General features: G+C 46.6%; 6 protein-coding genes across 6 annotated transcripts; 3 read left to right on the forward strand and 3 right to left on the reverse strand.

Annotated features, from left to right (window-relative positions):
- Positions 1-38: 38 nt before the first annotated feature.
- TREMEDRAFT_33125 (uncharacterized protein) lies at positions 39-1,226 on the reverse strand (the record flags this gene model as incomplete). The annotated part of the gene is made up of 5 exons (XM_007005956.1): positions 39-150; positions 196-616; positions 662-774; positions 826-866; positions 924-1,226. The coding sequence occupies 5 exons, from the start codon at positions 1,224-1,226 to the stop codon at positions 39-41; spliced, it is 990 nt and encodes a 329-aa protein (XP_007006018.1).
- A 522-nt stretch (positions 1,227-1,748) lies between these two features.
- Positions 1,749-4,182, forward strand: TREMEDRAFT_32780 (uncharacterized protein; the record flags this gene model as incomplete). The annotated part of the gene is made up of 9 exons (XM_007005926.1): positions 1,749-1,989; positions 2,035-2,130; positions 2,232-2,293; positions 2,377-2,519; positions 2,564-2,701; positions 2,829-3,119; positions 3,255-3,346; positions 3,570-3,714; positions 3,933-4,182. The coding sequence occupies 9 exons, from the start codon at positions 1,749-1,751 to the stop codon at positions 4,180-4,182; spliced, it is 1,458 nt and encodes a 485-aa protein (XP_007005988.1).
- An 863-nt stretch (positions 4,183-5,045) lies between these two features.
- TREMEDRAFT_32771 (uncharacterized protein) lies at positions 5,046-6,712 on the reverse strand (the record flags this gene model as incomplete). Its single annotated transcript, XM_007005925.1, has 5 exons — positions 5,046-5,489; positions 5,655-5,937; positions 6,047-6,150; positions 6,270-6,411; positions 6,546-6,712. Coding segments are annotated over 5 exons (1,140 nt in total), but the record flags the coding sequence as incomplete, so codon positions are not given.
- Positions 6,713-7,041: 329 nt separating this feature from the next.
- Positions 7,042-7,712, reverse strand: TREMEDRAFT_63853 (uncharacterized protein; the record flags this gene model as incomplete). The annotated part of the gene is made up of 4 exons (XM_007006111.1): positions 7,042-7,098; positions 7,147-7,161; positions 7,209-7,262; positions 7,392-7,712. The coding sequence occupies 4 exons, from the start codon at positions 7,710-7,712 to the stop codon at positions 7,042-7,044; spliced, it is 447 nt and encodes a 148-aa protein (XP_007006173.1).
- Positions 7,713-8,450: 738 nt separating this feature from the next.
- Positions 8,451-10,932, forward strand: TREMEDRAFT_63854 (uncharacterized protein; the record flags this gene model as incomplete). Its single annotated transcript, XM_007006112.1, has 8 exons — positions 8,451-8,597; positions 8,722-10,159; positions 10,281-10,299; positions 10,343-10,484; positions 10,536-10,668; positions 10,713-10,761; positions 10,806-10,881; positions 10,915-10,932. The coding sequence occupies 8 exons, from the start codon at positions 8,451-8,453 to the stop codon at positions 10,930-10,932; spliced, it is 2,022 nt and encodes a 673-aa protein (XP_007006174.1).
- A 1,239-nt stretch (positions 10,933-12,171) lies between these two features.
- On the forward strand, positions 12,172-17,261 carry TREMEDRAFT_11764 (uncharacterized protein; the record flags this gene model as incomplete). The annotated part of the gene is made up of 7 exons (XM_007005896.1): positions 12,172-12,283; positions 12,458-12,677; positions 12,855-13,146; positions 13,194-13,409; positions 13,457-15,236; positions 15,291-15,419; positions 17,128-17,261. Coding segments are annotated over 7 exons (2,883 nt in total), but the record flags the coding sequence as incomplete, so codon positions are not given.
- Positions 17,262-20,303: the final 3,042 nt, after the last annotated feature.

The raw sequence follows: 20,303 nt of genomic DNA on the forward strand, positions 1-20,303 counted from the left end.
AAGACATCAAATCAAAGGACGTTAAACATGATGGTAGACTAGACGACTCGGTCACGAAGGGGTTTACCTTCGAACGCTTCCACTAAATGTTCCACCATACTCAAACAAGTCTCCTGTTGAACTGCAGCTGGTGTCGCACCGAAATGAGGTCTGATAATGTTCAGCCTCATTCTCACTCATAGACAAAGGACTCACGTCAAGACAACATTGTCGAGCTCGCAGAATCCTCGATACTTTTCCAACGACGGAGGTTCGTCTACGAACGCGTCCAAACCGGCACCATAGATCTTTCCTTCCCGAAGGACTTTTTCGAGTGCCGGTTCGTTGATCACACCTCCTCGAGCGGTATTGAGAATGATAGCAGTAGACTTCATGAGACCAAGTTCACGAGTTGAAATGATGTCGCGGGTATGATTGTTGAGAGGACAATGCACACTGACAATGTTGGATTTACCCAGAAGATCATCGAGTGTCACGAATTTGACCTGTTCGGAAGGGATGACGGCGGTCCATTTGGCCTTCTGGTCGGCAGCGATGACGGGATCATATACTAGGATGGAGCCTCGGAAAGCGGCATTGAACATTTCAGCAAAAGCCAAACCTATGTTTCCCCCGCCTTTACTCAGCAACAGCTTGTGCGAATAAAGTGTGAGTTACTCACCTATTATTCCCAGAGTGCGTCCACGGATGAGCTGACCTTCCCAGCCCATAAGTTTGTTCACTTTATCCCCTCGTCTAATCCTTCGATCTACTGTCGTCGCAGACCGAGCAACACTCTTCGTCAGTCTTTAACCCGCGCGATGTCGACTTCTCCTTGACACTCACTCCATCAACAACGTCAAAGCCATTTCAGCAACAGCAGTAGCCTGAAACTTAGCTCGTAGATCGCGATCGTAGGCCTAGTGACATAGAGCGTAACTCACGTTGATCCCGGGCGTGTTCATCAGGGGAATTTCCGCTGCTTTTAGACTTGGTAAGTCGAAATTGTCCACTCCTACACCTTGCTTGGCGATATACCTGATCTTATGTGCCTTGAGTACCTCCACGTCTTCAGGTGTGACCATAGCGTTCCTCGCCAACAATCCTTCCGCTTTCTCGCGCCATTCGTGGAATCCTTCGTCGTCTGGAAGTACCAGATCGAATTTCTCACGAGCGAGCTCCAGTGCTTGCGAGTGTAGTGGTTCGAGGGTATATACCCTTGGCTTGGCTTTGACGGCAACAGGCATGGTATTGTTGGACAGCTGAAGGAATGAAAACGAGGAGATATCTCCTTAGCTTGTAGGTCGCACGCTGACTTATCATACTTCTCACTCATACCTACGACTTCAGAACGACTTGACAATATCTGATCGCGCGACGGACCTGGGTTCCGAAGCTCCGAAGTATCGAGTGGAAGAAGATGAAGCCACCACCGTCATGGCGGATGCTCCGCTACCCCCGCCCATGTCCGGCGTGGGGAAGATACGGGGTTAGCCCCGGGCGATAGGGGAGAGAGGGTGCCCCGCGGGGTCCTCCGAATTTCTGATGGGACCTGAGAATGTCCTAAATCTCCAATCTCGACCGCGTCCCATTCAACTTTGCTCATATGTTATATATATCTCTTCCATCCACATGAGTCCCTGTTTCCCCCAGTACCTCCCACGTCGTTTTCGAACCCACTGCCTCTCTCGGAAGTCCAACATTCCTCAACCACCCTCTTCGACATCCTTCACCCTCATATCCTTCGGCAACCCCGCTTATTGACCACGATGGCTTCTGAAATACCCTTAGACATAGAGGAGAAGGTCGAAGTGACTCATGTCGAGAGTAAATCAGACATAGACGGTATTGATTGGACACACTATGGCGATGATCCCGATACTATCGAAGCCTATAAGACTATAATGTCTTGGTCTCCTGAAGAGAGGGCTCAACAAGAGAAACGACTTGTTCGCAAGCTAGATGTCATTGTCATGGCCATGGCAGTGCTTATGTACATATTAAACTATCGTAAGACATGTTCATCTTATACACTGTACGTACTAACCGCTCTAGTCGATAGGAACAGCATCGCTCAGGCGCGTGTCTCTGGCCTTACGGAGTCCACACACATCACGCCTAATCAGTACAGTTTGGTCAATGGTATCTTCTGTGAGCTGGCTACTTTTGTTCCGAGAAGCTGGCTGAATCTCAGATATCTCCTGTGCGTTTAAATTTCCCGGTTGGTTGTATGTGTGTCGACTGACTGTCAGATATTCTGGCGCAAACCCCTGCCAATATGATCCTCTCGAAATCCAGACCTTCCGTCTTTTTGGTACGCTTCATTCTTCTTTTCCTCACCCCCTCATCACTGGCATTCTCCTCCACCTTCTGAGACCAGATCCGACTGACATACAGCCTGTCTCTATGTGCGCCTGGGCACTTATCTCCACGTGTACCGCAGCGACTAAAAGCTTCGGTACCCTGCTCGCCGTTCGTTTCATTCTCGGTTTCGCCGAAGCCCCATTCTTTCCTGGAGCCGCTTACTGGTTAACTTGTTGGTCAGTACTCAATCTCTCTCCATTGGTTAGCACTGACGGTACAGGTATACCAAGGCCGAGATCGGACGAAGATACGCCATCTACGTGGGAGGGATTTGTATCAGTTCGGCCTTTGCCGGTCTGATTTCCGCTGGTATCATCAGTAACCTCGATGGAAAACAAGGTATAGCGGGATGGCAGTGGTGAGTCCTCTGCTTCTCTACACTCAGTCAGGTACCCTCCCACTTTATTTTCAAGTCTATTAGAAGACAGAAGCATGAGGACGTCAGCAGTCGAGCCACCATCATTCTCCTTCCGGCTGACCTTCAGGATTTTCATCATCGAGGGAACCATCACCGTCGCCGTCGCCATCTTCGTCTCTTTCTTCATACCCGACTACCCACAAACAGCACGGCGGTTCAAGCCCATCGAAAGGGTGCTCGCACGCATGCGAATAGACAGCGACGGTGGCCCATCCGACATCGGGGGCGAGCCAACCATGTTCCAAGGCTTCATCCTCGCCGTCAAGGATTATCGGACCTGGTGCCTCGGGACCTTGCAGCTCTGCATCACGAACATGATAGGATTTAACTTTTTCTATCCAACTCTAATGGGATTATCGTCTCTTCTCTCCTCCCCGTCCAACAACAAATGATGTCCGAAGACGCGGACGAAAAAAGTGGTGCAAAGGAGGGGCGGAATGTGGGAATCATCAGATGATGGAGGTGACGATCAAGGGACTTTGCTGATGATCAGACAGGGTATGGGCTACAAGAACAAGATCACCATTCTCCTCCTGTCAGCTCCACCGTACATGGTAGCTCTCCTCTTCTCATTCTGTGAGTCACGTTTCAAAAGAGTGACCCCATCCTCCTCCTCGAAATTGTCCGTGCGTCAACTCATCCGGTGTTTCGCCTCTCCATTGTCGGGTGCCACATATATCATTTCTCCTCTCACCAAGCCTGTGGACAGAGGGTTGTGTACCCTGTCAACCTCTGCGGCGAGATGTAGCCCCGAGGAATTTTCACAGTGGGGACGGAGAAGACTGACAGACAGGCATGGGTGTTTCAGCAGATATCACTCGGAAACGTGTGTTACATTGGGAAATCTCTTTCGCCGTTACTGCTGTCGCTCTTATATTGCTTATCGCTCTGGCTAAAGTTGATTCTCCTGGAGGACGTTATGCTTCTACTTATATTCTGGCCATGGGTTCATTGTGAGATCATCCCTTTCTCCTCCTCTCTCCTCTCTCCTCTGTGCCCCTGTCCCCCTTTTTTCATAAGACGTCGTCATACATTCGCCCCTTCCCTCCAGACTTATATCTCACATCCTCTACGTCCCTCCGCACGTCCAAATGACACAATAAAGAAATGAATGACATGAAACGGTGAAAATGTCTGGTTTCGATAAGAATCCATAAGATGACATTGACAGCGCCGCATATTCCGTCGCATACCCTTGGGTCGGTTCACTCATGCCACGTCCAATGACCAAAAGAGCTTCAGCTATAGGAATAGCCAATTCTCTATCGAATGTCGGAGCTTTCCTTTCGTCTTACGTCTTTTATGCGGAGTTAGGACCGACTTATAGGACTTCTTGGTGTATCGTCCTTGGTATGACCGCTTATAGCGCAGCTATGGTTTGGTTCCTCGGTTGGCAGAATAAGAAACGGAATGCAGAGTGAGTGTAGTGTGTGGTGTTTCGTCTCCAATCCACTCACACTCATTGCTTTCCTCCTCTCATGTCCCCTTTTCAGCGTCCTATCTCTAATCTCTCTGAACATCTCTTATTCCTTCAACAGAGCCTTTTTCTCTTCCCTTATCTCTACCCTACAACAACCTCTACTCTTTTCATCAATGTCTATCCCTCACATCGATCCCTCTTACCCCTACCAGCCAATCTTTCAGCCCCAGTCTGTCCTTATCCCTTCCCGACATCTTCAGATCCGCGTTCTTTCCTAGACCTGTCATTTTAGATCTGTGCTTGTGTCCGAACGACTCTTCAATAGCGTTCATCGTATTCTACTTCAGTCCTTCGTATCCTTACTCATGTCAGACTCGACGTGATCGAAGAACAATATAGAACCGGTGAAATCGATTCGGTGACACTTGCTACCATGCCCGTCGACGCTCAATTGGCAGCTAGAACAGGATGGAGAATGAGTAATTGATTCAACCTTCATAACTCCTTGGAAGCGAGGTAAAAAGAAAGTCAGATGTGTAGTGTATGATCTATTGTCAGAGTGAAGGAAACGGTCAAATATCTTGGTTATTAGGTAGTTCGTTATGAAAATGCTATGCCATGTCCTTGTGTAAGCCCTTCTATCAGCCATGACTTATCACAAGAGATGTCCATATCAGTATGTTCTTCATTGGACTCGCAGGTTCAGTACTGTAAGTACACCACTTGTACCCGTACTCCCTTCAACATGCGTATCTCCGGCGAACAGATTCGTCTTTCAAATGCATGCGAAAATGAAGGTAAGTGAAGACATGTAAGTAACTCACAAATAAAGATACAATATGACGAAATGCTAAATTGATACTATTACTCCTCCCTCACTTTCCCCGCCGTAGGATCAGAATCCACAGGATAAAACACTTCCTCATACTTCCTATCAACCACCACAACCCTTTCCATTCTTCCTTTCCCATCTTTCGTCCCTACCGCTACAGCGACCATTCTACCATCCTCTGCCACATCCCATTTCACAGGTCCTATAGGCCATGATCTCCCTTCTTTAGCTCTTTCGGCACCTTCGGCCCATTGCAGATGTTCTAACATTACCGGATCTAACGAAGGAAGGTCACCGAAAGACCATTGAAGTTGACCGCCATATTTGACAGGAATGTGTTGAGGATCGATATATTCTGAAAGTGTGGAGAGAACGTCATTAGGACCACAAATGTGCATTTTAGCAACGACGATAGGGTCAAACCATCTCTTAACCCAGGACCAAATGGTGGAGAAGAAACCTGGAGCTCCTATTATCTAAATGTCAGCGCGTTCTTTATCTTCTTCTCCTGAATGCGACGCTATCTGACATGCTCAAGGATGGTTAGGCGTGAGATGAGTGCGAGTGTTTCGCTGTAGGTCACGAGAAGAGAAGGTCAGGAATGACTATTGGCTATGGTATGGGGAAAGGAGGTGACTCACAAATATCTTATCCAAGGTTTCAGGATAATGAGCAGTAGCTAATTGACTAGAATCTTGTAAATGATTTCGTAGAGCCCAAAATTGTCGCAAACTAACACTACTGACATCGATGATATTGTTCCCTTGAGTGATGGGTGTCTCTGGATTCGGTCTACGTGAAGCGGTACAGAAAGGAGCTACGAATCGAGTGAGGGATTCGTATAGAGCAAAAAGACGTAACATTTTAGGAGGAGCTGGTCGATCGTCCGTATCTGCACCTCTGGGAGTTAGCTGGGACATGCTGCTAAATGTACCCGATCCGATGATGACTCGATACTCAAACAATGGTGAATAAGGAGATGGCAGGAATTTTATGGATAGATAGGTAGTAAAGAGAGACTTACTTGAGTGACTTTGCTCTTTCGTAATCTGCAACTCCCTTCACGTCCAAAGGTGCAACTTCGAATACGTACAGAGGGAAACCTCTTTTATCACGTCTACCTGTCCATTGGGGATACTAGAGATCAGTTTTACTTTTGGTCTCAAGATGCCTAAGATGTCTATCCAAGGTATGTGATAGTACAATATTGTCTTGGAGAAAAGATTATGCGAGAAAAACGATGAAGACAAACTCACCAATCTACGTGTTTCCTCATACTCATCCACGTCAATAGTCTCAAATAATTCCACTAAGCGATTTTCTTTCCTCCATTTCTCCGTACTAGCAAATTGTTCATAAGCAGGTTGTATTTGAAACTTTCTCGCTCTCAAATACCTTCTAGAAGGTCGTCAGCTCTCAGTGTATATATCGATGATGTCATCTTGAACGTGTTTCATCGTAACTCTCGCCACTGCAATGACTAGATATCAGATCTTGGAAGTGAACAGTGGATAATGAGAGAATCAACATACAACAAAGTGGCATCGTCATGCGAAGGAGGGATGTCAGTAGTAGCTGGACGATAGATGCCCTTCTCCACACAAAGTTGCTTGAAGGCGGAGAAGGATTGACGTTGATCGGGTGAAAGATGACCGAGATGACCATCTGGGTAATGGAATGGGATGACTGGACTCATTTCGTTTCTATTTTACTGAGAGCGTCCTCAGATCTTTGTTGCCTTATTGAGCGAGAAGCATAGGAGTGATCGGAGTGAGGAGAAGAAGTGAGAAGAGTCAGAGTGACCCTATCTCACAAGCCAGAGGATGCACGTGACCAAACACCGTACGCGGTCATCGGTCAACCGGTGATCGGTGGTGATGGTGATGGTGTCTGGATCATAGGAAGGACCACAAGGATGGTGTCCTTTAAGTAGTTCACCTGGTCTGCTACAAGTGTAACCTCACACTGAATTGTGTTCTTTGCATCTCTTGTCACTCTACAAAAAGCTCTGTTCATATCGTCGAATACTCAATCTCCCAATGAATTGATGAACGCTTCCAATTTAGGGAACATGTCATATCTCCACTCTCTCGTCAGCCTCGTTCTCATCCCATAGCGGGTACAGGAGCTCACCTTGTTGGAGCAAGACTGACATATCAGCGATATCCTCAGTCGTAATCAAATGAGAGACTCACCAACTTGTCTCGACCGGGCACCTTGTCAGCCACTTCGTCCCATTTGACCTTTGGCTATGTGTCAGCCTGACCATCGCACCTCTTCCCCCACCTCGTCATGTTCGGGCCAAGGGCGTCTACTGAAGGAAAAGGTTAGTGGGAACGATGAGTAAGTGACAGAGGAAATCTGTCGATTCGACATACCGGTGTTAAACCCAAAGCATCCCACAATTGTCTAACCTCAGCTTTGGTCCAAGCCCCCATTTTACGTCCTGTCACTCCACCCCTATCTTCTTTCGTAGGTGCCCCTCGTTTCTTAACAGGTGATCCCTTCTCCTCGCTGGTCGGAGCGGAGCGCTTGATACCTCGTTTGTTATCGTCACTTGTCGGTCGTTTAGTACTTTTAACCTTCTGGGGAGTGGTCTTGGGAGAAGGTAGATAAGTCGATCCTCCTCCAGAAGAAAGAGAAGGGGAGTAATCCCGAGGTTTGAGCTCTGGGTCAATGTCGACGTCAATGTCGGACATGGTTTGTAAATGATTTTGGTTAGCTGAAGGAAGAACCTGTGTCATGAAAAGGTCAGCAAAGAAATGAAAGAAAGTGAAGGCGTCTAACACATCCGTCAGACCACGGCATGTTGATGGTCGTCAGGTACTCGCGAGTACAAGTAAGCTTAACCTGACGACGCTAAGTACAGTAGGATAAGACTGCGGCCTCAAAGGCGCAGACGGGCGCAGATCTCGACTGACTGGGTATGCTTTGTAGTCATGTCCATGGATATGTTCCCGTGAATGGTGAGTACCTGAGATGCATACCCTGGCAGTGGCAGCATGGCAGCACAGGAGGGGGAAGACGCTTAAGACGAGTCAAGATTGAAAGGGAAGAAAGGGGTCCCGTTTGAATTGTAAGTAAGTAGGAATCAATCTCTTACGTACCAAAGGGCGCATGTTGACACCATCTCTCTCCATCTCATTCTCCTCTGCCTTTCCTCTTTGACCTTCCACTGGCCACTCATGACTTAAATAAAATCATCATTATCCGTTTGTTATTCCATCACTTGACCAGCCATATATTTGTTGCTACGCTGGAAAAGGTCCGAGGTACGGCACAAAAGGTCAAATTGAATCAAGCACAGCAATTTCACGGCATTCCATTCGACCACTTATCTTAGGTTCCCCTTCCATCTCTCATTCCTCCTCATCTTCACCATCCTTCGTCCATCCTCAAGTCCTTTTCGATCGGATCCAAGCTGAAAAAAGTACGAGATGAGTCTTCCTGGAGTCACTTTAGCCCCTCCTATGCAGTCTAGACAGGGACAGTTGGGTAGGATGAGATCGGCTACGGACATAGCTGGTGTCAAGGGTATCAACTCGCCTCTAACCGCTTTACGAATACAACCAGACCTACTACCTGTGAGATTACTCCCATTTCACACACGAACATTGGTGTCTTCGTCTTCGCCGCAAGTCATAACGCGTCAAATTGCTGTATATATCAAGCAGTCAAGGACGGCAAGCTGCAGTAGCTGACATCCAGTATGAATCCACCTCTCGGTCCACTGGCACCAACAACACGTACAGCAGCAGCAATAACTCAACGTCTCAATCTGGCAGTCATGTTCCCCCTGTACCAAGTCTCGACTTTGACATGTTCCGTCGTTCAGCTTCTCGTTATTCTATCGACTCGATGTCTTCCCTCTCTACCATTTCTCAACTTGATATGGACGATGACGATAATGATGATGATGATGATGACAAGACGGAAGGTGCCACCACACCTAGAGCCACTCGTTTCCATCAAGCTGGCTACTTTGAGGGTCCTTCGGATAAAACAGCACTCACCTCTCAAGCAGGTCCAAGTGATGTAAATAGACAACTCACTCCAAAACGTAGTTTCGTCATTACTTCCCGACCAGCTCCTCCTCCTCCCTCTAGACCACTCCAGCCTTCTACCTCGAACAACACTCTACGTCCCGTTCCTGGTCGGAATCGTGCTAATTCTCGGCCTGAAACTAAAGACGTACCAACGGGTCTCCCTCAGACGGGAGTGGTCATGATGGACACGAGTAGCGTTCATGGGGAACAAGGAGATGAGTGGGGAGAAGATGAAGCAAATTTTGAATGGCTTGATGCGGACGCTCCAGAAGCGATAAATGGAACAGGGGATGAAAAGGTATCTCCGTCTAAAAAGCTTCTCCGTCTCAAGAGTGCTATGGGTCGACCGACAGAAGGGAGGAGATTGAAGAAACCTCTCGTATTTGCTCGAAGGGCTCCACCACCACCTTTAGAGCTAGGTAGCGAGGCTCAAAGTCTACCATCCAGAGGAAGGAGTAGATCGGTATCAAAACCTACCTCTCCTGTACAGAATCCTAACCTCACCGGACAAACATATATCTCTCATCCGACTGTTCTGCAACCACGAAAGTCCAACTTACAACCATCGCAAATATCTCAGAAAATAACAGGCGATCTCAGACCTCCATTGACTTTGAGACACACTTCGGACGGTTCACCCAATCGTTCAGGATCTAATCCCCGTTCACCGACGTTATCACCTCAAAGACCCACTATGGTAGCTTTGAAAGATGAAGACGATTCCAAACCGAGTGCTAAACTACACGGAGGACAATCACGTAATTCTCAAATGTCATTCCAATCCGTCGCTTACTCTTTTTACGATCTAGGGCCAGATACGTCAGTTTCGCCCAAAATACCAGCATTGATACCATCTCCCAGAGATATCTTTTTTCCTAATGGACGATATCATAAGGTGTCGTTGTCCAAGTTGGAAAGAGAAAAGGAAATGAGGGAAAGGACGATGAGTGAGCCTGTGAAGAGGGGTAATACGGGAAAGACTCCGGATGATTTTGTGGATGAGGGGTTGGCAGCTAGGGAAAGAGGTGATGCGGCCAAGGCGGCTTGGTTCTTTATGAAAGCTGCAGAGGGAGGGAGTACGAGAGGGAGAATACACTGGGGTGGGTCTCAATGTCTAAATCGCTCTCTTCCACTTTTTGATAGAATCACGCCGCAGAACACTTGTGATCCTCGCTTAAGACTCTTCCGATGCTCAAAAGTGGATTAGAGCTGACTGTCTAGGTCTTTGCTTGAAGCACGGGTCAGCTCTTCCGGAAAACAAGGTGCGACGAGCTGATTGATAGATCCGGCGTCGCACTCAACGATAAGCGAGCCATGGCTGAATTGCTTCAAGCAAGTAGCGAGGGGGTCATTTCTACCGACACAGAATTTCAACTCCTTCCTTCTATCCGACAACTAAATCCTAAACCTCGTTCTCTACTTGTGGTGAGTCAATCTTCTAGATCTCCATCAAGGTCTCATGAACTGATGTGGCAGAGAGATCTCGCTACTTGCATGTCTGAAATAGGTTCAGCCTATTTACATGGACAAGGCGTGAAGAAATCCTCTGAAACGGGTATGAAGTACTTGCGGTGTGCTGCTAATCTAGGCGATATTGGGGCTCAAGAACGTAAGTCTGTATCGTTTCTTGGTGAAACAAGTATTGAGTGTCAGAACTAGGATTTTTACTCTCTAGAGGTTCGGGAGGAGTCAAAAAGGACATGTAAGTCACCAGTGTATCGAGAGGATTCGACTGACGGAGGATAGGAAGGAAGCGGCAAAGTGGTACAGAATGGCAGTCGATCAAGGTTCAGGAAGTGTAGGATTAGCATGGATATATAAGGTGAGTTGATGTTTCCGTGTTACCTATCTCGAGATGGTCTACATGGGTTGAGAAGTGAACTTCTCCGTGTCACCTCGTTCGGAATGGTCAATGTGGGTTGCAAGTTGATGGTCCAGGAGAAGTACAATAAATGAGAGGTGAGACAACGATTAGAAGTCTGATATCACGATCACGATGCGTTTAGGATGAATGAAAATATAAGGACCCTTGTGCATATTTGTTGTTGTTTACTGTAGAGTACGAGTAACGTCGATGCTATACGTTCTTGATCCCCTTTCATGCCGCCAGACTGCTCATGCTGTCACCTTGGGTGCCACCTTTCCATCGGTCATCGCCGCTTAACTCTCTCCACCCAAACATCCCATCCAATGTGAAAATCCCCTCAACTCTTTTCACTCACCCTTACGCCTCTCTCCTCTCAGCGTGCTAAACATCCGACCGGCTTCTTCCCTAACACCCCAGCAGGACAACACCCTATAGCCAACAGTACAGTCCGGAACCCGGAACCCAGAACCCAGAAAGTAGAACCCGCGGGACGCGACTGACTTTTCTCTTCCTTCTAACCCCTAAGTTCTCTACTTCTAATCCGCCTTCTCAGGGTTCTGAATGCAATATGATGACATGTTCCAACTCAAAGGTTTTGAGCGTGTACAAAGTACGCCATTCAAGAATCTTACATTTTAGTTCCATACAGACACAGCAAGGGAAATGTTTTTGGTGTTGGTGTTGGTGTTGTTCCGTTCTGATCAACTTTGAAACTAACAAAGTGAAAATCGATTCTTACTACTCTATCGAATTCACTTTTCTTTCTTTAGCTTTTTGATCTTCATTTGGACTGTATTGGAAGATCTTATCACTCTCATTTTTTCTTAGGACAATCACATTCTTTTGTTCATATACAATGTTTTAAGTACGAGGAAGAAAGAAAGAGGAGATACATAGGAACGGTATCGGATTCATCGAGAGGAAAACGACGTAAACAAATCGACAGATAATTCATTCTTTCACTTATACCCATCTCAAATATTGATAATCAAGTCTTTCGGACCTTCGAACGTCCATTCAACTCACATCAAGGAAAGGAACATTTCAGATCAGCGAGATAAATCAGGAAGGAAAAGGCTCAAGGAAGAGAAGTAAATCAAGAAGTGAAAGAAGAAAAGAGGGGAAGAAAAAGAAGCAAATATGACAACTGTCATCTCTCATCCGAGGGAATATCCTCAACCTTCTGGATCAAAATATCATCCTCAACCTCATCATCCACATCAACATCCTTCTCAACAACAGCATTCACATCAACATCATGTTTTGAAGAAAAAGACAAGTTCATCGACCGGAAGAGATGATAAGATGTTGATCGGTCAGTGGAGAATAGGTAGGACTATTGGAAAAGGTTCTTCTGGTTGGTACTTTTTTCCATTTCCTTCCTGAACAATCAACTTCCATATACAACTGGACAATCTTCGGATTTCTTCTTCAGAAATGGGGTTCGTACTCTACCTCAGCCTTATGGCAATGTTAGATGTATCAACAAGGCGGGAGCGAGATTGATGTTAATGCATGAGCTAACATCCAGGCCGAGTCAAAATTGCCAAACATGCCATTACCGGGAAATACGCAGCTATCAAGATCGTTCCTAAGGGAATGATCATCGAATCCCGCATGTCGGTATCTGAAGCTGGTGTGAAGCAAGACAAAGTTTTGTTAGGCATCGAGAGGGAGATCGTGATTATGAAACTTATCGACCATCCTAATGTTTTGAACTTGTATGATGTATGGGAGACTTCTACCGAACTGTGAGTTTACTCTCTATCCCTTTGCACTTAACATGACATGTCTCCCTGCTCTTCACATGTCCATTCATTGTTCAATCCCTCCTTACTCTTACCATGTTCCTCTTCGTTTGTCAGGGTGGTCTGCTTGGTAATTTGGTGGCAAGCTTGGTTTTGATAGGATCAATAATTGACAATCAGATACTTGATCATGGAGTACGTTCCCGGAGGTGAACTTTTCGATTACTTGGTCAAAAGAGGAAGATTGCCAGTCTCTGAAGCTTTACATTACTTCCAACAAATCATCATGGCAGTAGACTACTGTCATCGTTTCAACATTTGTCATCGGGATCTCAAACCGGAAAATTTGTTACTTGACAAAGACAAGAATATCAAAGTTGCCGATTTCGGTATGGCCGCATGGGAAGCAGGAGAAAGAATGTTGGAAACTTCTTGTGGTAGTCCTCATTACGCTTCCCCCGAGATCGTTGCTGTGAGTCTAAGCTGAACTCCACCCACAGTCTAGCTGATCATCTTCAGGGAAAGGCATATCATGGATCTTCAAGCGATATTTGGTCATGTGGTATCATCCTCTTCGCCCTTCTCACCGGTCGACTCCCCTTTGATGATGATAACATTCGATCATTGTTGCAAAAGGTCAAAGTGGGAGTTTTCGAGATGCCCGATGAGATAAAAGATCCCGCCAGAGATTTACTCAGTAGGATGCTTGAGAAAGATCCGGAACAACGAATCACCGTGAGCTGAACGAGTCAATGTCCAGTGGAATCTAGCTCATTCCCCAGATGCCTGATATTCTTGCTCATCCCTTCTTCGTCTCTCGTTCACCTCGACCTATCCCTGGTCGTGCTCTTGTCTCCCCTCCCAGTCTGACGGAAGTCGAGCGCCCTGTAAACTCCCCAGAAGAGATCGACCCTGACATCATGGGAAATCTTAAAACTCTCTGGAGTGGGGCTACAGACGACGAGATTGTGGCTGCTCTCATGAGCAGAGAGAAAACTTGGGAGAAAGCCATCTACCATTTACTCATCAAATACCGTAACAAACATCTGGAAAATTATAACATGGACGATGAAGAAGATGTCGAAGCTCGTGCGAAACGTCAAACTCGTAGACAAGCAGGACCTTCACCTGCTAAACGGAAAGGTGGACCTCCTCCCACCGCCCAAAAACCTCGTCTGGCACCATTAGGAGAGAACGATACGATCCAAGAACGTGTAGCAACTGCTAGACCTCAAGCTCCCACTCCGAAAAAAGCAAGTGGTGTCACGACTGACTCGCCTGCTGTGCCTAAGAAAGGTACAATGGGTCCTCCTCCTCTTCGATCCCCAGCTGGACCTCGTCCCCCTATGTCTAGAGGTAACACTTATACCCCTGGACCTCCATTGGCGCCTGCCATCATGTTACAAGAGGCTACGCCTGTCAAGGAAATGGTACCACCTCCTCTTCCTTCACCGTCACCACGACCAAGATCCGAAATACTTCCTTCTCCTTTGATCCCCGATGCTGCTCAACTGAGTCCGCTGAACGTACCTAGAGTAGGAGATCAGCAATTGCAACACTTCTTCAACGAAGTTGCCAATCAACTCAATACGATGAACATTCGTTCTTCCGTCGGTTCAGGCTCATCTTCCAGCTCAGCTATACTAGGAGCGGATTATCAAACTTATCTCGCTTATGCCAATGGAGCGATAATTCCACCTACTTCCCCTGTTCTTTCATCAAGCACTATGGATCCTAATCAATTTGCCGATGCCGACGATGACGAAACTGTAGCTCCTTCTGTTCATTCTGTTGTCAGTCCATCCCTTCACACTTCTCCAGCTGCGACACTGGTTGGATTAGGTATTGGTGGACCTCCGTCACATAACACTCGTCCAGGTTTACATCCAATGCAAGATCCAAATAATCGATGGAGTTACACATCTTCCAATTCATCTAGAGGAACTCCAGCTACATCTTATATCGAACCTTCTTACACTGGAACCGCTACCTATACCCCAGCACCAATGATTTGGACGGAATCTCCTTTCACTTCACCACCACAACGACCTGCACCTCTTCCTAATCACGTAGTAACAAGATTGGCTCCTACTCGACCACCTCCCCCTGCACCCAGACCACTCACCATGATGTCGAGGGACGAATCTTATGTCGTTTTAGACTCCGCCGAGTCCACTCCATCAGATCCATCGGTCGCTTCTTGGGGTACCAAATCATCTGGTTTCTCAGCGCATCGAGGTCAAGATGGTTTCGGAATGTTGAAACGTAAGAAGAAACCTAGTCCAATTGAGTTAGGTGTAGGATTTACTGCTACCCCTGTATCCTCCCCTATGCCTTCTCTAGGAGTACCTTCACCAACAGGTTTGGGTCCTAGTCCAAAAAGAAGTTGGTTCAATAATCTCTTTTCTTTCAAACCTCCAAGTTGTACATTGTTATCACATGATAACATCGGAGGATCGAGGGAGAAGGCGAAGAAAGTATTGGGAGATATGGGTGTTCAAGTCAATGTTGTGGAAATTGACGGGTTGAGAGCATTACGTTGTAGGTTTGAAGATGTCAAAGGTGAGTTTTTTCCTTCTTCTCAAAAGTACTCGTCAATGCTGATTGAAACAGAAGGAAATGGAACATCTGCAAGAGGTGTGAGGTTTAGGATTGAATTTTCACGTTCGTCTCAGAATACCTCTGGGGGTTATAATACCTTAGTTTCATTGACTTTGGAAAAAGGTGCTCAATCTTCTTTCAAATGTAAGTTCATCTTCCTTCCTATATCCTGCACATGAGAGCTTATGGTGTTAGCGATATTCCAACAACTTAAAGATTCTTTCGAAGGTGTTACACAGACATCTCAAACTCAATCACTCTCTTCTCGTCCACCGGCAAATATCACCCCTATAAGTTCTCAATATACCCAAGGAAGATATGCTATATCAGCACCGAGTACACCTCACGTTTTACCTAGTCCGAGATTGGCAACCACTCAATCAGCCAGCGTTCAACTTCCTTCGGTTATGAGGATGTAACGAATGGATCATCTTCATTAATTTCCATTTCTCATCGTATCACTGCTGTTCTCTTCAATTCCCTTTTACTCTATTCCCCTCGATGTCTGTTGATCCAACGACTTGGTCTCTTGATTCACGCCCCCATCGCTGTGTAGGTTGCAACGATCGTACTTTTGGAAGGGGGGATGTCGAGACTGGACAAATGTCAGATGGGATATGGGGAAAGAGACACGTGTTTTTGAGAGGCGGAGTATAAGGAATAGGACAAACCTGATTTAGGCCCATCATGACATATATCAGATTGCATATATCACGCTTCGAACGTTTCATGTAGGGTAACAATGATTGCATGAATGGTTATGTTATGTTTCAATCTACTGTACATGCCATATCTCTTCTCTCGTTCATCTTTCCTCAATAGTGGTCGAACGGCGATCGCCGCTGAAACACCATCCTCACCTGCTACCTCGCTCTCCTTCGAAGCATCTCTCAACCGCCCCACGGTCATACCGACAACCAGGGCATCTAGTCGGTCATGAGATTGCTTCGTCTCTCTTGTATGAAGTGAGAAAGTAAACTCTTAGTGACACAAACAAATCCTGAAGGAGCGAGGTCAAACGACCATCATCACCCCAACAACATGTCCGTCCCTCGAGCCAGAGAGCCATCTGCGGCTTCTGCGGGAGATGACACAAGACAACATATCATCGATTCTCTCTTCTCCAAAATGGCAGATGATGGAAGTATGGAAGAAACTTTGATTTCTTTCGTCAAAGTGAATGAACAGGATCAAGGAGAATCAAAGGTCAGGTATTTGATGCTGGCAGGTCAGTAGTAATTGTTCTCGTCAGTCGTTCGTCACTGAAGCTCACGAATAGTTACACGTTTTGGGAAAGTCGTAATGCATAAAGCTAAACGGAATAGTAATCTTTCGTTTTCTAAAGGAAAGACATGGCAATTGGAAGATGTACAAAAGGTTGCTGTGATAAATGTCAGTTAATCTTCTCTGACTTCTCCTCTGCAATCCAGTCGAGCTCAAACAACCATGCTATGCCAATCTTGATATTGTCATATGAGCTTCAATCTCATTGGAATGGTCTGCTAGAGCTGATATTCAGCCCGTGACGTTCGAACTTACCATGACTACTCGTACTTATCAATGGACTGTCGATAAACCCAGAGATCAAGCTCATTTCCTCAATTCCATCGTCAAAGTTTACAAATCATATACCAAAGGAGAACTGCCTGAATTGGTCAATTTCGCTCCTCCAGCACCTGGAAATTCCAGTATGTCCTCCACTTTCAAAATTATAATCACACTTTGCACATTCTGGTAACATGTAAGATCGACCGTCATGTGGAGACACCCAACTACCTTATGAACGCGGATCATTCTTCATGATTCATTACGCCACTGTGTTGTTTCGTATTCCGCTTGCTAACCGAGACAGCCCCCATTGTCGACACTAGACAATTACATTCCCTAACTCCTCCTTCTTCCTCTACTGCAGACCTCACACCTCCCGTTTTCCGTACAGCCAGGAGTGCTTCGACGTCTTCCGTTATCTCCGCTCATAGCTCTCAATACCCCACTTCTGATGGAGGTTCAAGTGCTGGAAGATTACGACCCTCTTTAGATGATCAACGTACTCCTACCATGGGTACTTTTGGTCGGTCACCTCTCGCTGAAAGTTCTTTCCCACCTCCACGCAGACCGCCAGGGAGTGATCTACGAGTTGTCACTCCAAGAGAATCAGAATTCACCAATGGTTTAGGCAGAGGTCCACCGCCAAATGTACGAAAAATGTCAGATGAGAGAGATAGAGGAAGATTGGTTCCGGATCCTAGAAACGCCCCGATGAGACAAGAGGGTCGTGGAGAGATGTCGAGACGACAATCTGATAATGATCGAGAAATTCTTGAGAATGAAAGATCTACCTTTCGAGAGAAAACTTATCTCAACAATCAAGGAAGAGGTAATGAGGTATTTGAAGATGATGGAGATCACAGAAATGGTCATGCACCCCAGATTCACACTATCCCAGCTTCTCCTGCTCCTCCACCGGAAAATACCAGTCGACCAGGACAAACAAATGATAAACCCAAACGAAGACAATCTTTTCATCCCCCTCCACTCAACACAGCTTTTTCACGCGAGGTTTTGTTGACGTCACGGACTGGAGTATTGCCTGGGGTAGCGGGACTGACAGTAGATGACGATGGAGGGGGCGAAGATGCAATCATGGCCAGCGTGGAGGAGATGTTGGATGGTTTTGATTGGACAGCCATGGCTGTAGATGAGCATGGAAGGAAGAAAGGTTCTTCGGACGCTATTGAGACTCGGCTTCTGGATGAACTATCAGCATTGGATTCGGTCAGCTTACTTCTCTTTTGAGTCTATTCAGCTGACGGACAGGCAAACATCCACGCCTTTTTGGAGTCTGATGATCGGATCGCTCAAGTTCTGGGACACATTGATGAGGCCTTGTTGGAGCTGGACGATATCGACTTGCAAATCACCGGATACAGGATGCAACTTAACGTCAGTTCAATTTTCCTCAATACCATTGAAATTGCACTCTTCACCCAGATGGAGCAGCGCGAGACACAGCTGATGATCAGGCGGTCTCTGATGACATCTCTTTCATAGAGTCACAAAATCGAGGTTTACAAGTCCAAACTTCCAATCAGCAAGCTCTCCTCAATGAGCTTCGACAACTTCTAGTGAGTCCAAGTCCAAAAATTGCGAAGAAGCTTATAGGATCAGCAAATCGTCGAAGTACCTCGACAAGACCTTGATATACTCTTACAAGAGTCCCCTGCAACTCCTCGGGGCGTACAGGCACTGGAGCGGGCTGCTGCGGCATTGTACAAAGCCCTCCAGGCCAGTATGGATACTGGTCAGTCTCTCCCCACAGCAATGATAATAGATGAGCTGACGGAATAGCCAACGCGGAGGTGGCGGCTACCATAGTACGCATGAGGGAATACCAAGATGCATCTGCGACGTTCTGCAGACGTATAATGGACTACTTGGATATGACATTCAAATTCCAGGTGAGATTGATGTCTTTCACCGCCTCATCTCTCCCTCCTATGCCATTCAATGCCAGCCTCATCATCTAGCACACGTCTACCGACGACCGATCTTTCCTCTCTACTCAAATACAAGGAGAAAGGATCAGTGCTAATTAATCAGGCGGAACAGACACTTGCCGATTTCCGGAAGTCGGGCAAGAAGGGCACCCTGTCGCCTCATACGACCATGGGAGAGCATCTGATGACTTACGAAGGTCTCGTTCTATACCTCAAAGAGATGGACGAAGAACGATATCAACGTTTATGTTCTGTAAGCAGATTTCTTTTTCTCCCTACCATATCTTCGTTCACCCCTTCCTCAATGTGATTGAGCGCTGATGGTCAGGCTTACATGTCTTCCGTCAGCCAACTCCACCAATCGGAAATCAAAGATCTCCTCATGGGATATATCGCATCGCTCAATTCTACTCCAGGCGAGAAAAATGAGATCTGTGAGTGACAAATCTGGTAATAATGCCCGATCAGAACGCTAACGAGTAGCTTTTGCCGCAGCTGCCGGACAGGGTGGATCGGCAAAGAATGCTCTACAGAAATCTCGGAATGCCATAGGGTTCAAAAGTGGGGATCAGAATAAAGGTGCAGGAGGAGGTGATGGAACAGTCTTGAGGACTGCGGATGTGAGTTTATTCATGCTTTTGATTTCCCTTTTGTTCGTCTGCGTGCGCTCGCCTTCGTCTTCCTGCCTCCCTTTCCGATTCCAGAGATTCCAGAACTACCCACTTCGTGATATGCGTGGCAACACTCCCTACTCGTTAGACTATATCATGAGCAATGAAATGGTGTTCGTGGAAGATCTAGATAGACGTCGTCGTTGTAATGAGCTAACTCGTATAGCTTTACCAACAAGCACTCACTCAAGTCGTCAATCAAATCGTCATCGAAGAAGACTTTATCAATGCTTTCCTCCACGTGACCGACACCGAGTCAACGTTTGCCGATCATATGGAACTCGATTCGTACTTTCGTCGTCAGGCAGCTCGTCATGCCAGCAGAGGTATGAGTAATGGGATGACCCAGCTTGTGAGATCGATGATGGATTTGATCTTTGGTTTTGTAGATCTGGAGTTTAAGAATTGGGTCGAGGCGGCCAACGAGCGGAATCCTCTGTACGTCGAGTTCACTGCTCAACACGTATTTCCTCTCTTCTCATAAATACCTTCGACATGTCTCGAAGCTGAGGCTCATGCCTCCTGACATACGCTATCATCGCGTCAACCTCGACTTCACGTTTCGTGGTTCGTGGTCCTAGAGGTTGACATCTGACACTCAGTGCAATCGTCGGAGTGATCAGCGTGACTGAACGAATAGCAAAAGAAGCAGAAGAGGAAAACACTTCAATCTTCTTCTCACAGCTCTTCAGTCGTCAACTATCTCGTCAACGTGCTGCCCTGGATGCCTTTGTGGTGAACTTTTTTTCTGTTCGTTCGTTCTGGAGACTCACTGGTAGAACGAACAAATTCGGACGATCGAGTCGGCGGCTAAAATTACCGTCAAGAAACGTAGAGGAGTTTCCTCCTTCGTCAAACAT

Source organism: Tremella mesenterica, assembly GCF_000271645.1.
Source record: "Tremella mesenterica DSM 1558 unplaced genomic scaffold TREMEscaffold_9, whole genome shotgun sequence".
NCBI lineage: Eukaryota > Fungi > Basidiomycota > Tremellomycetes > Tremellales > Tremellaceae > Tremella > Tremella mesenterica.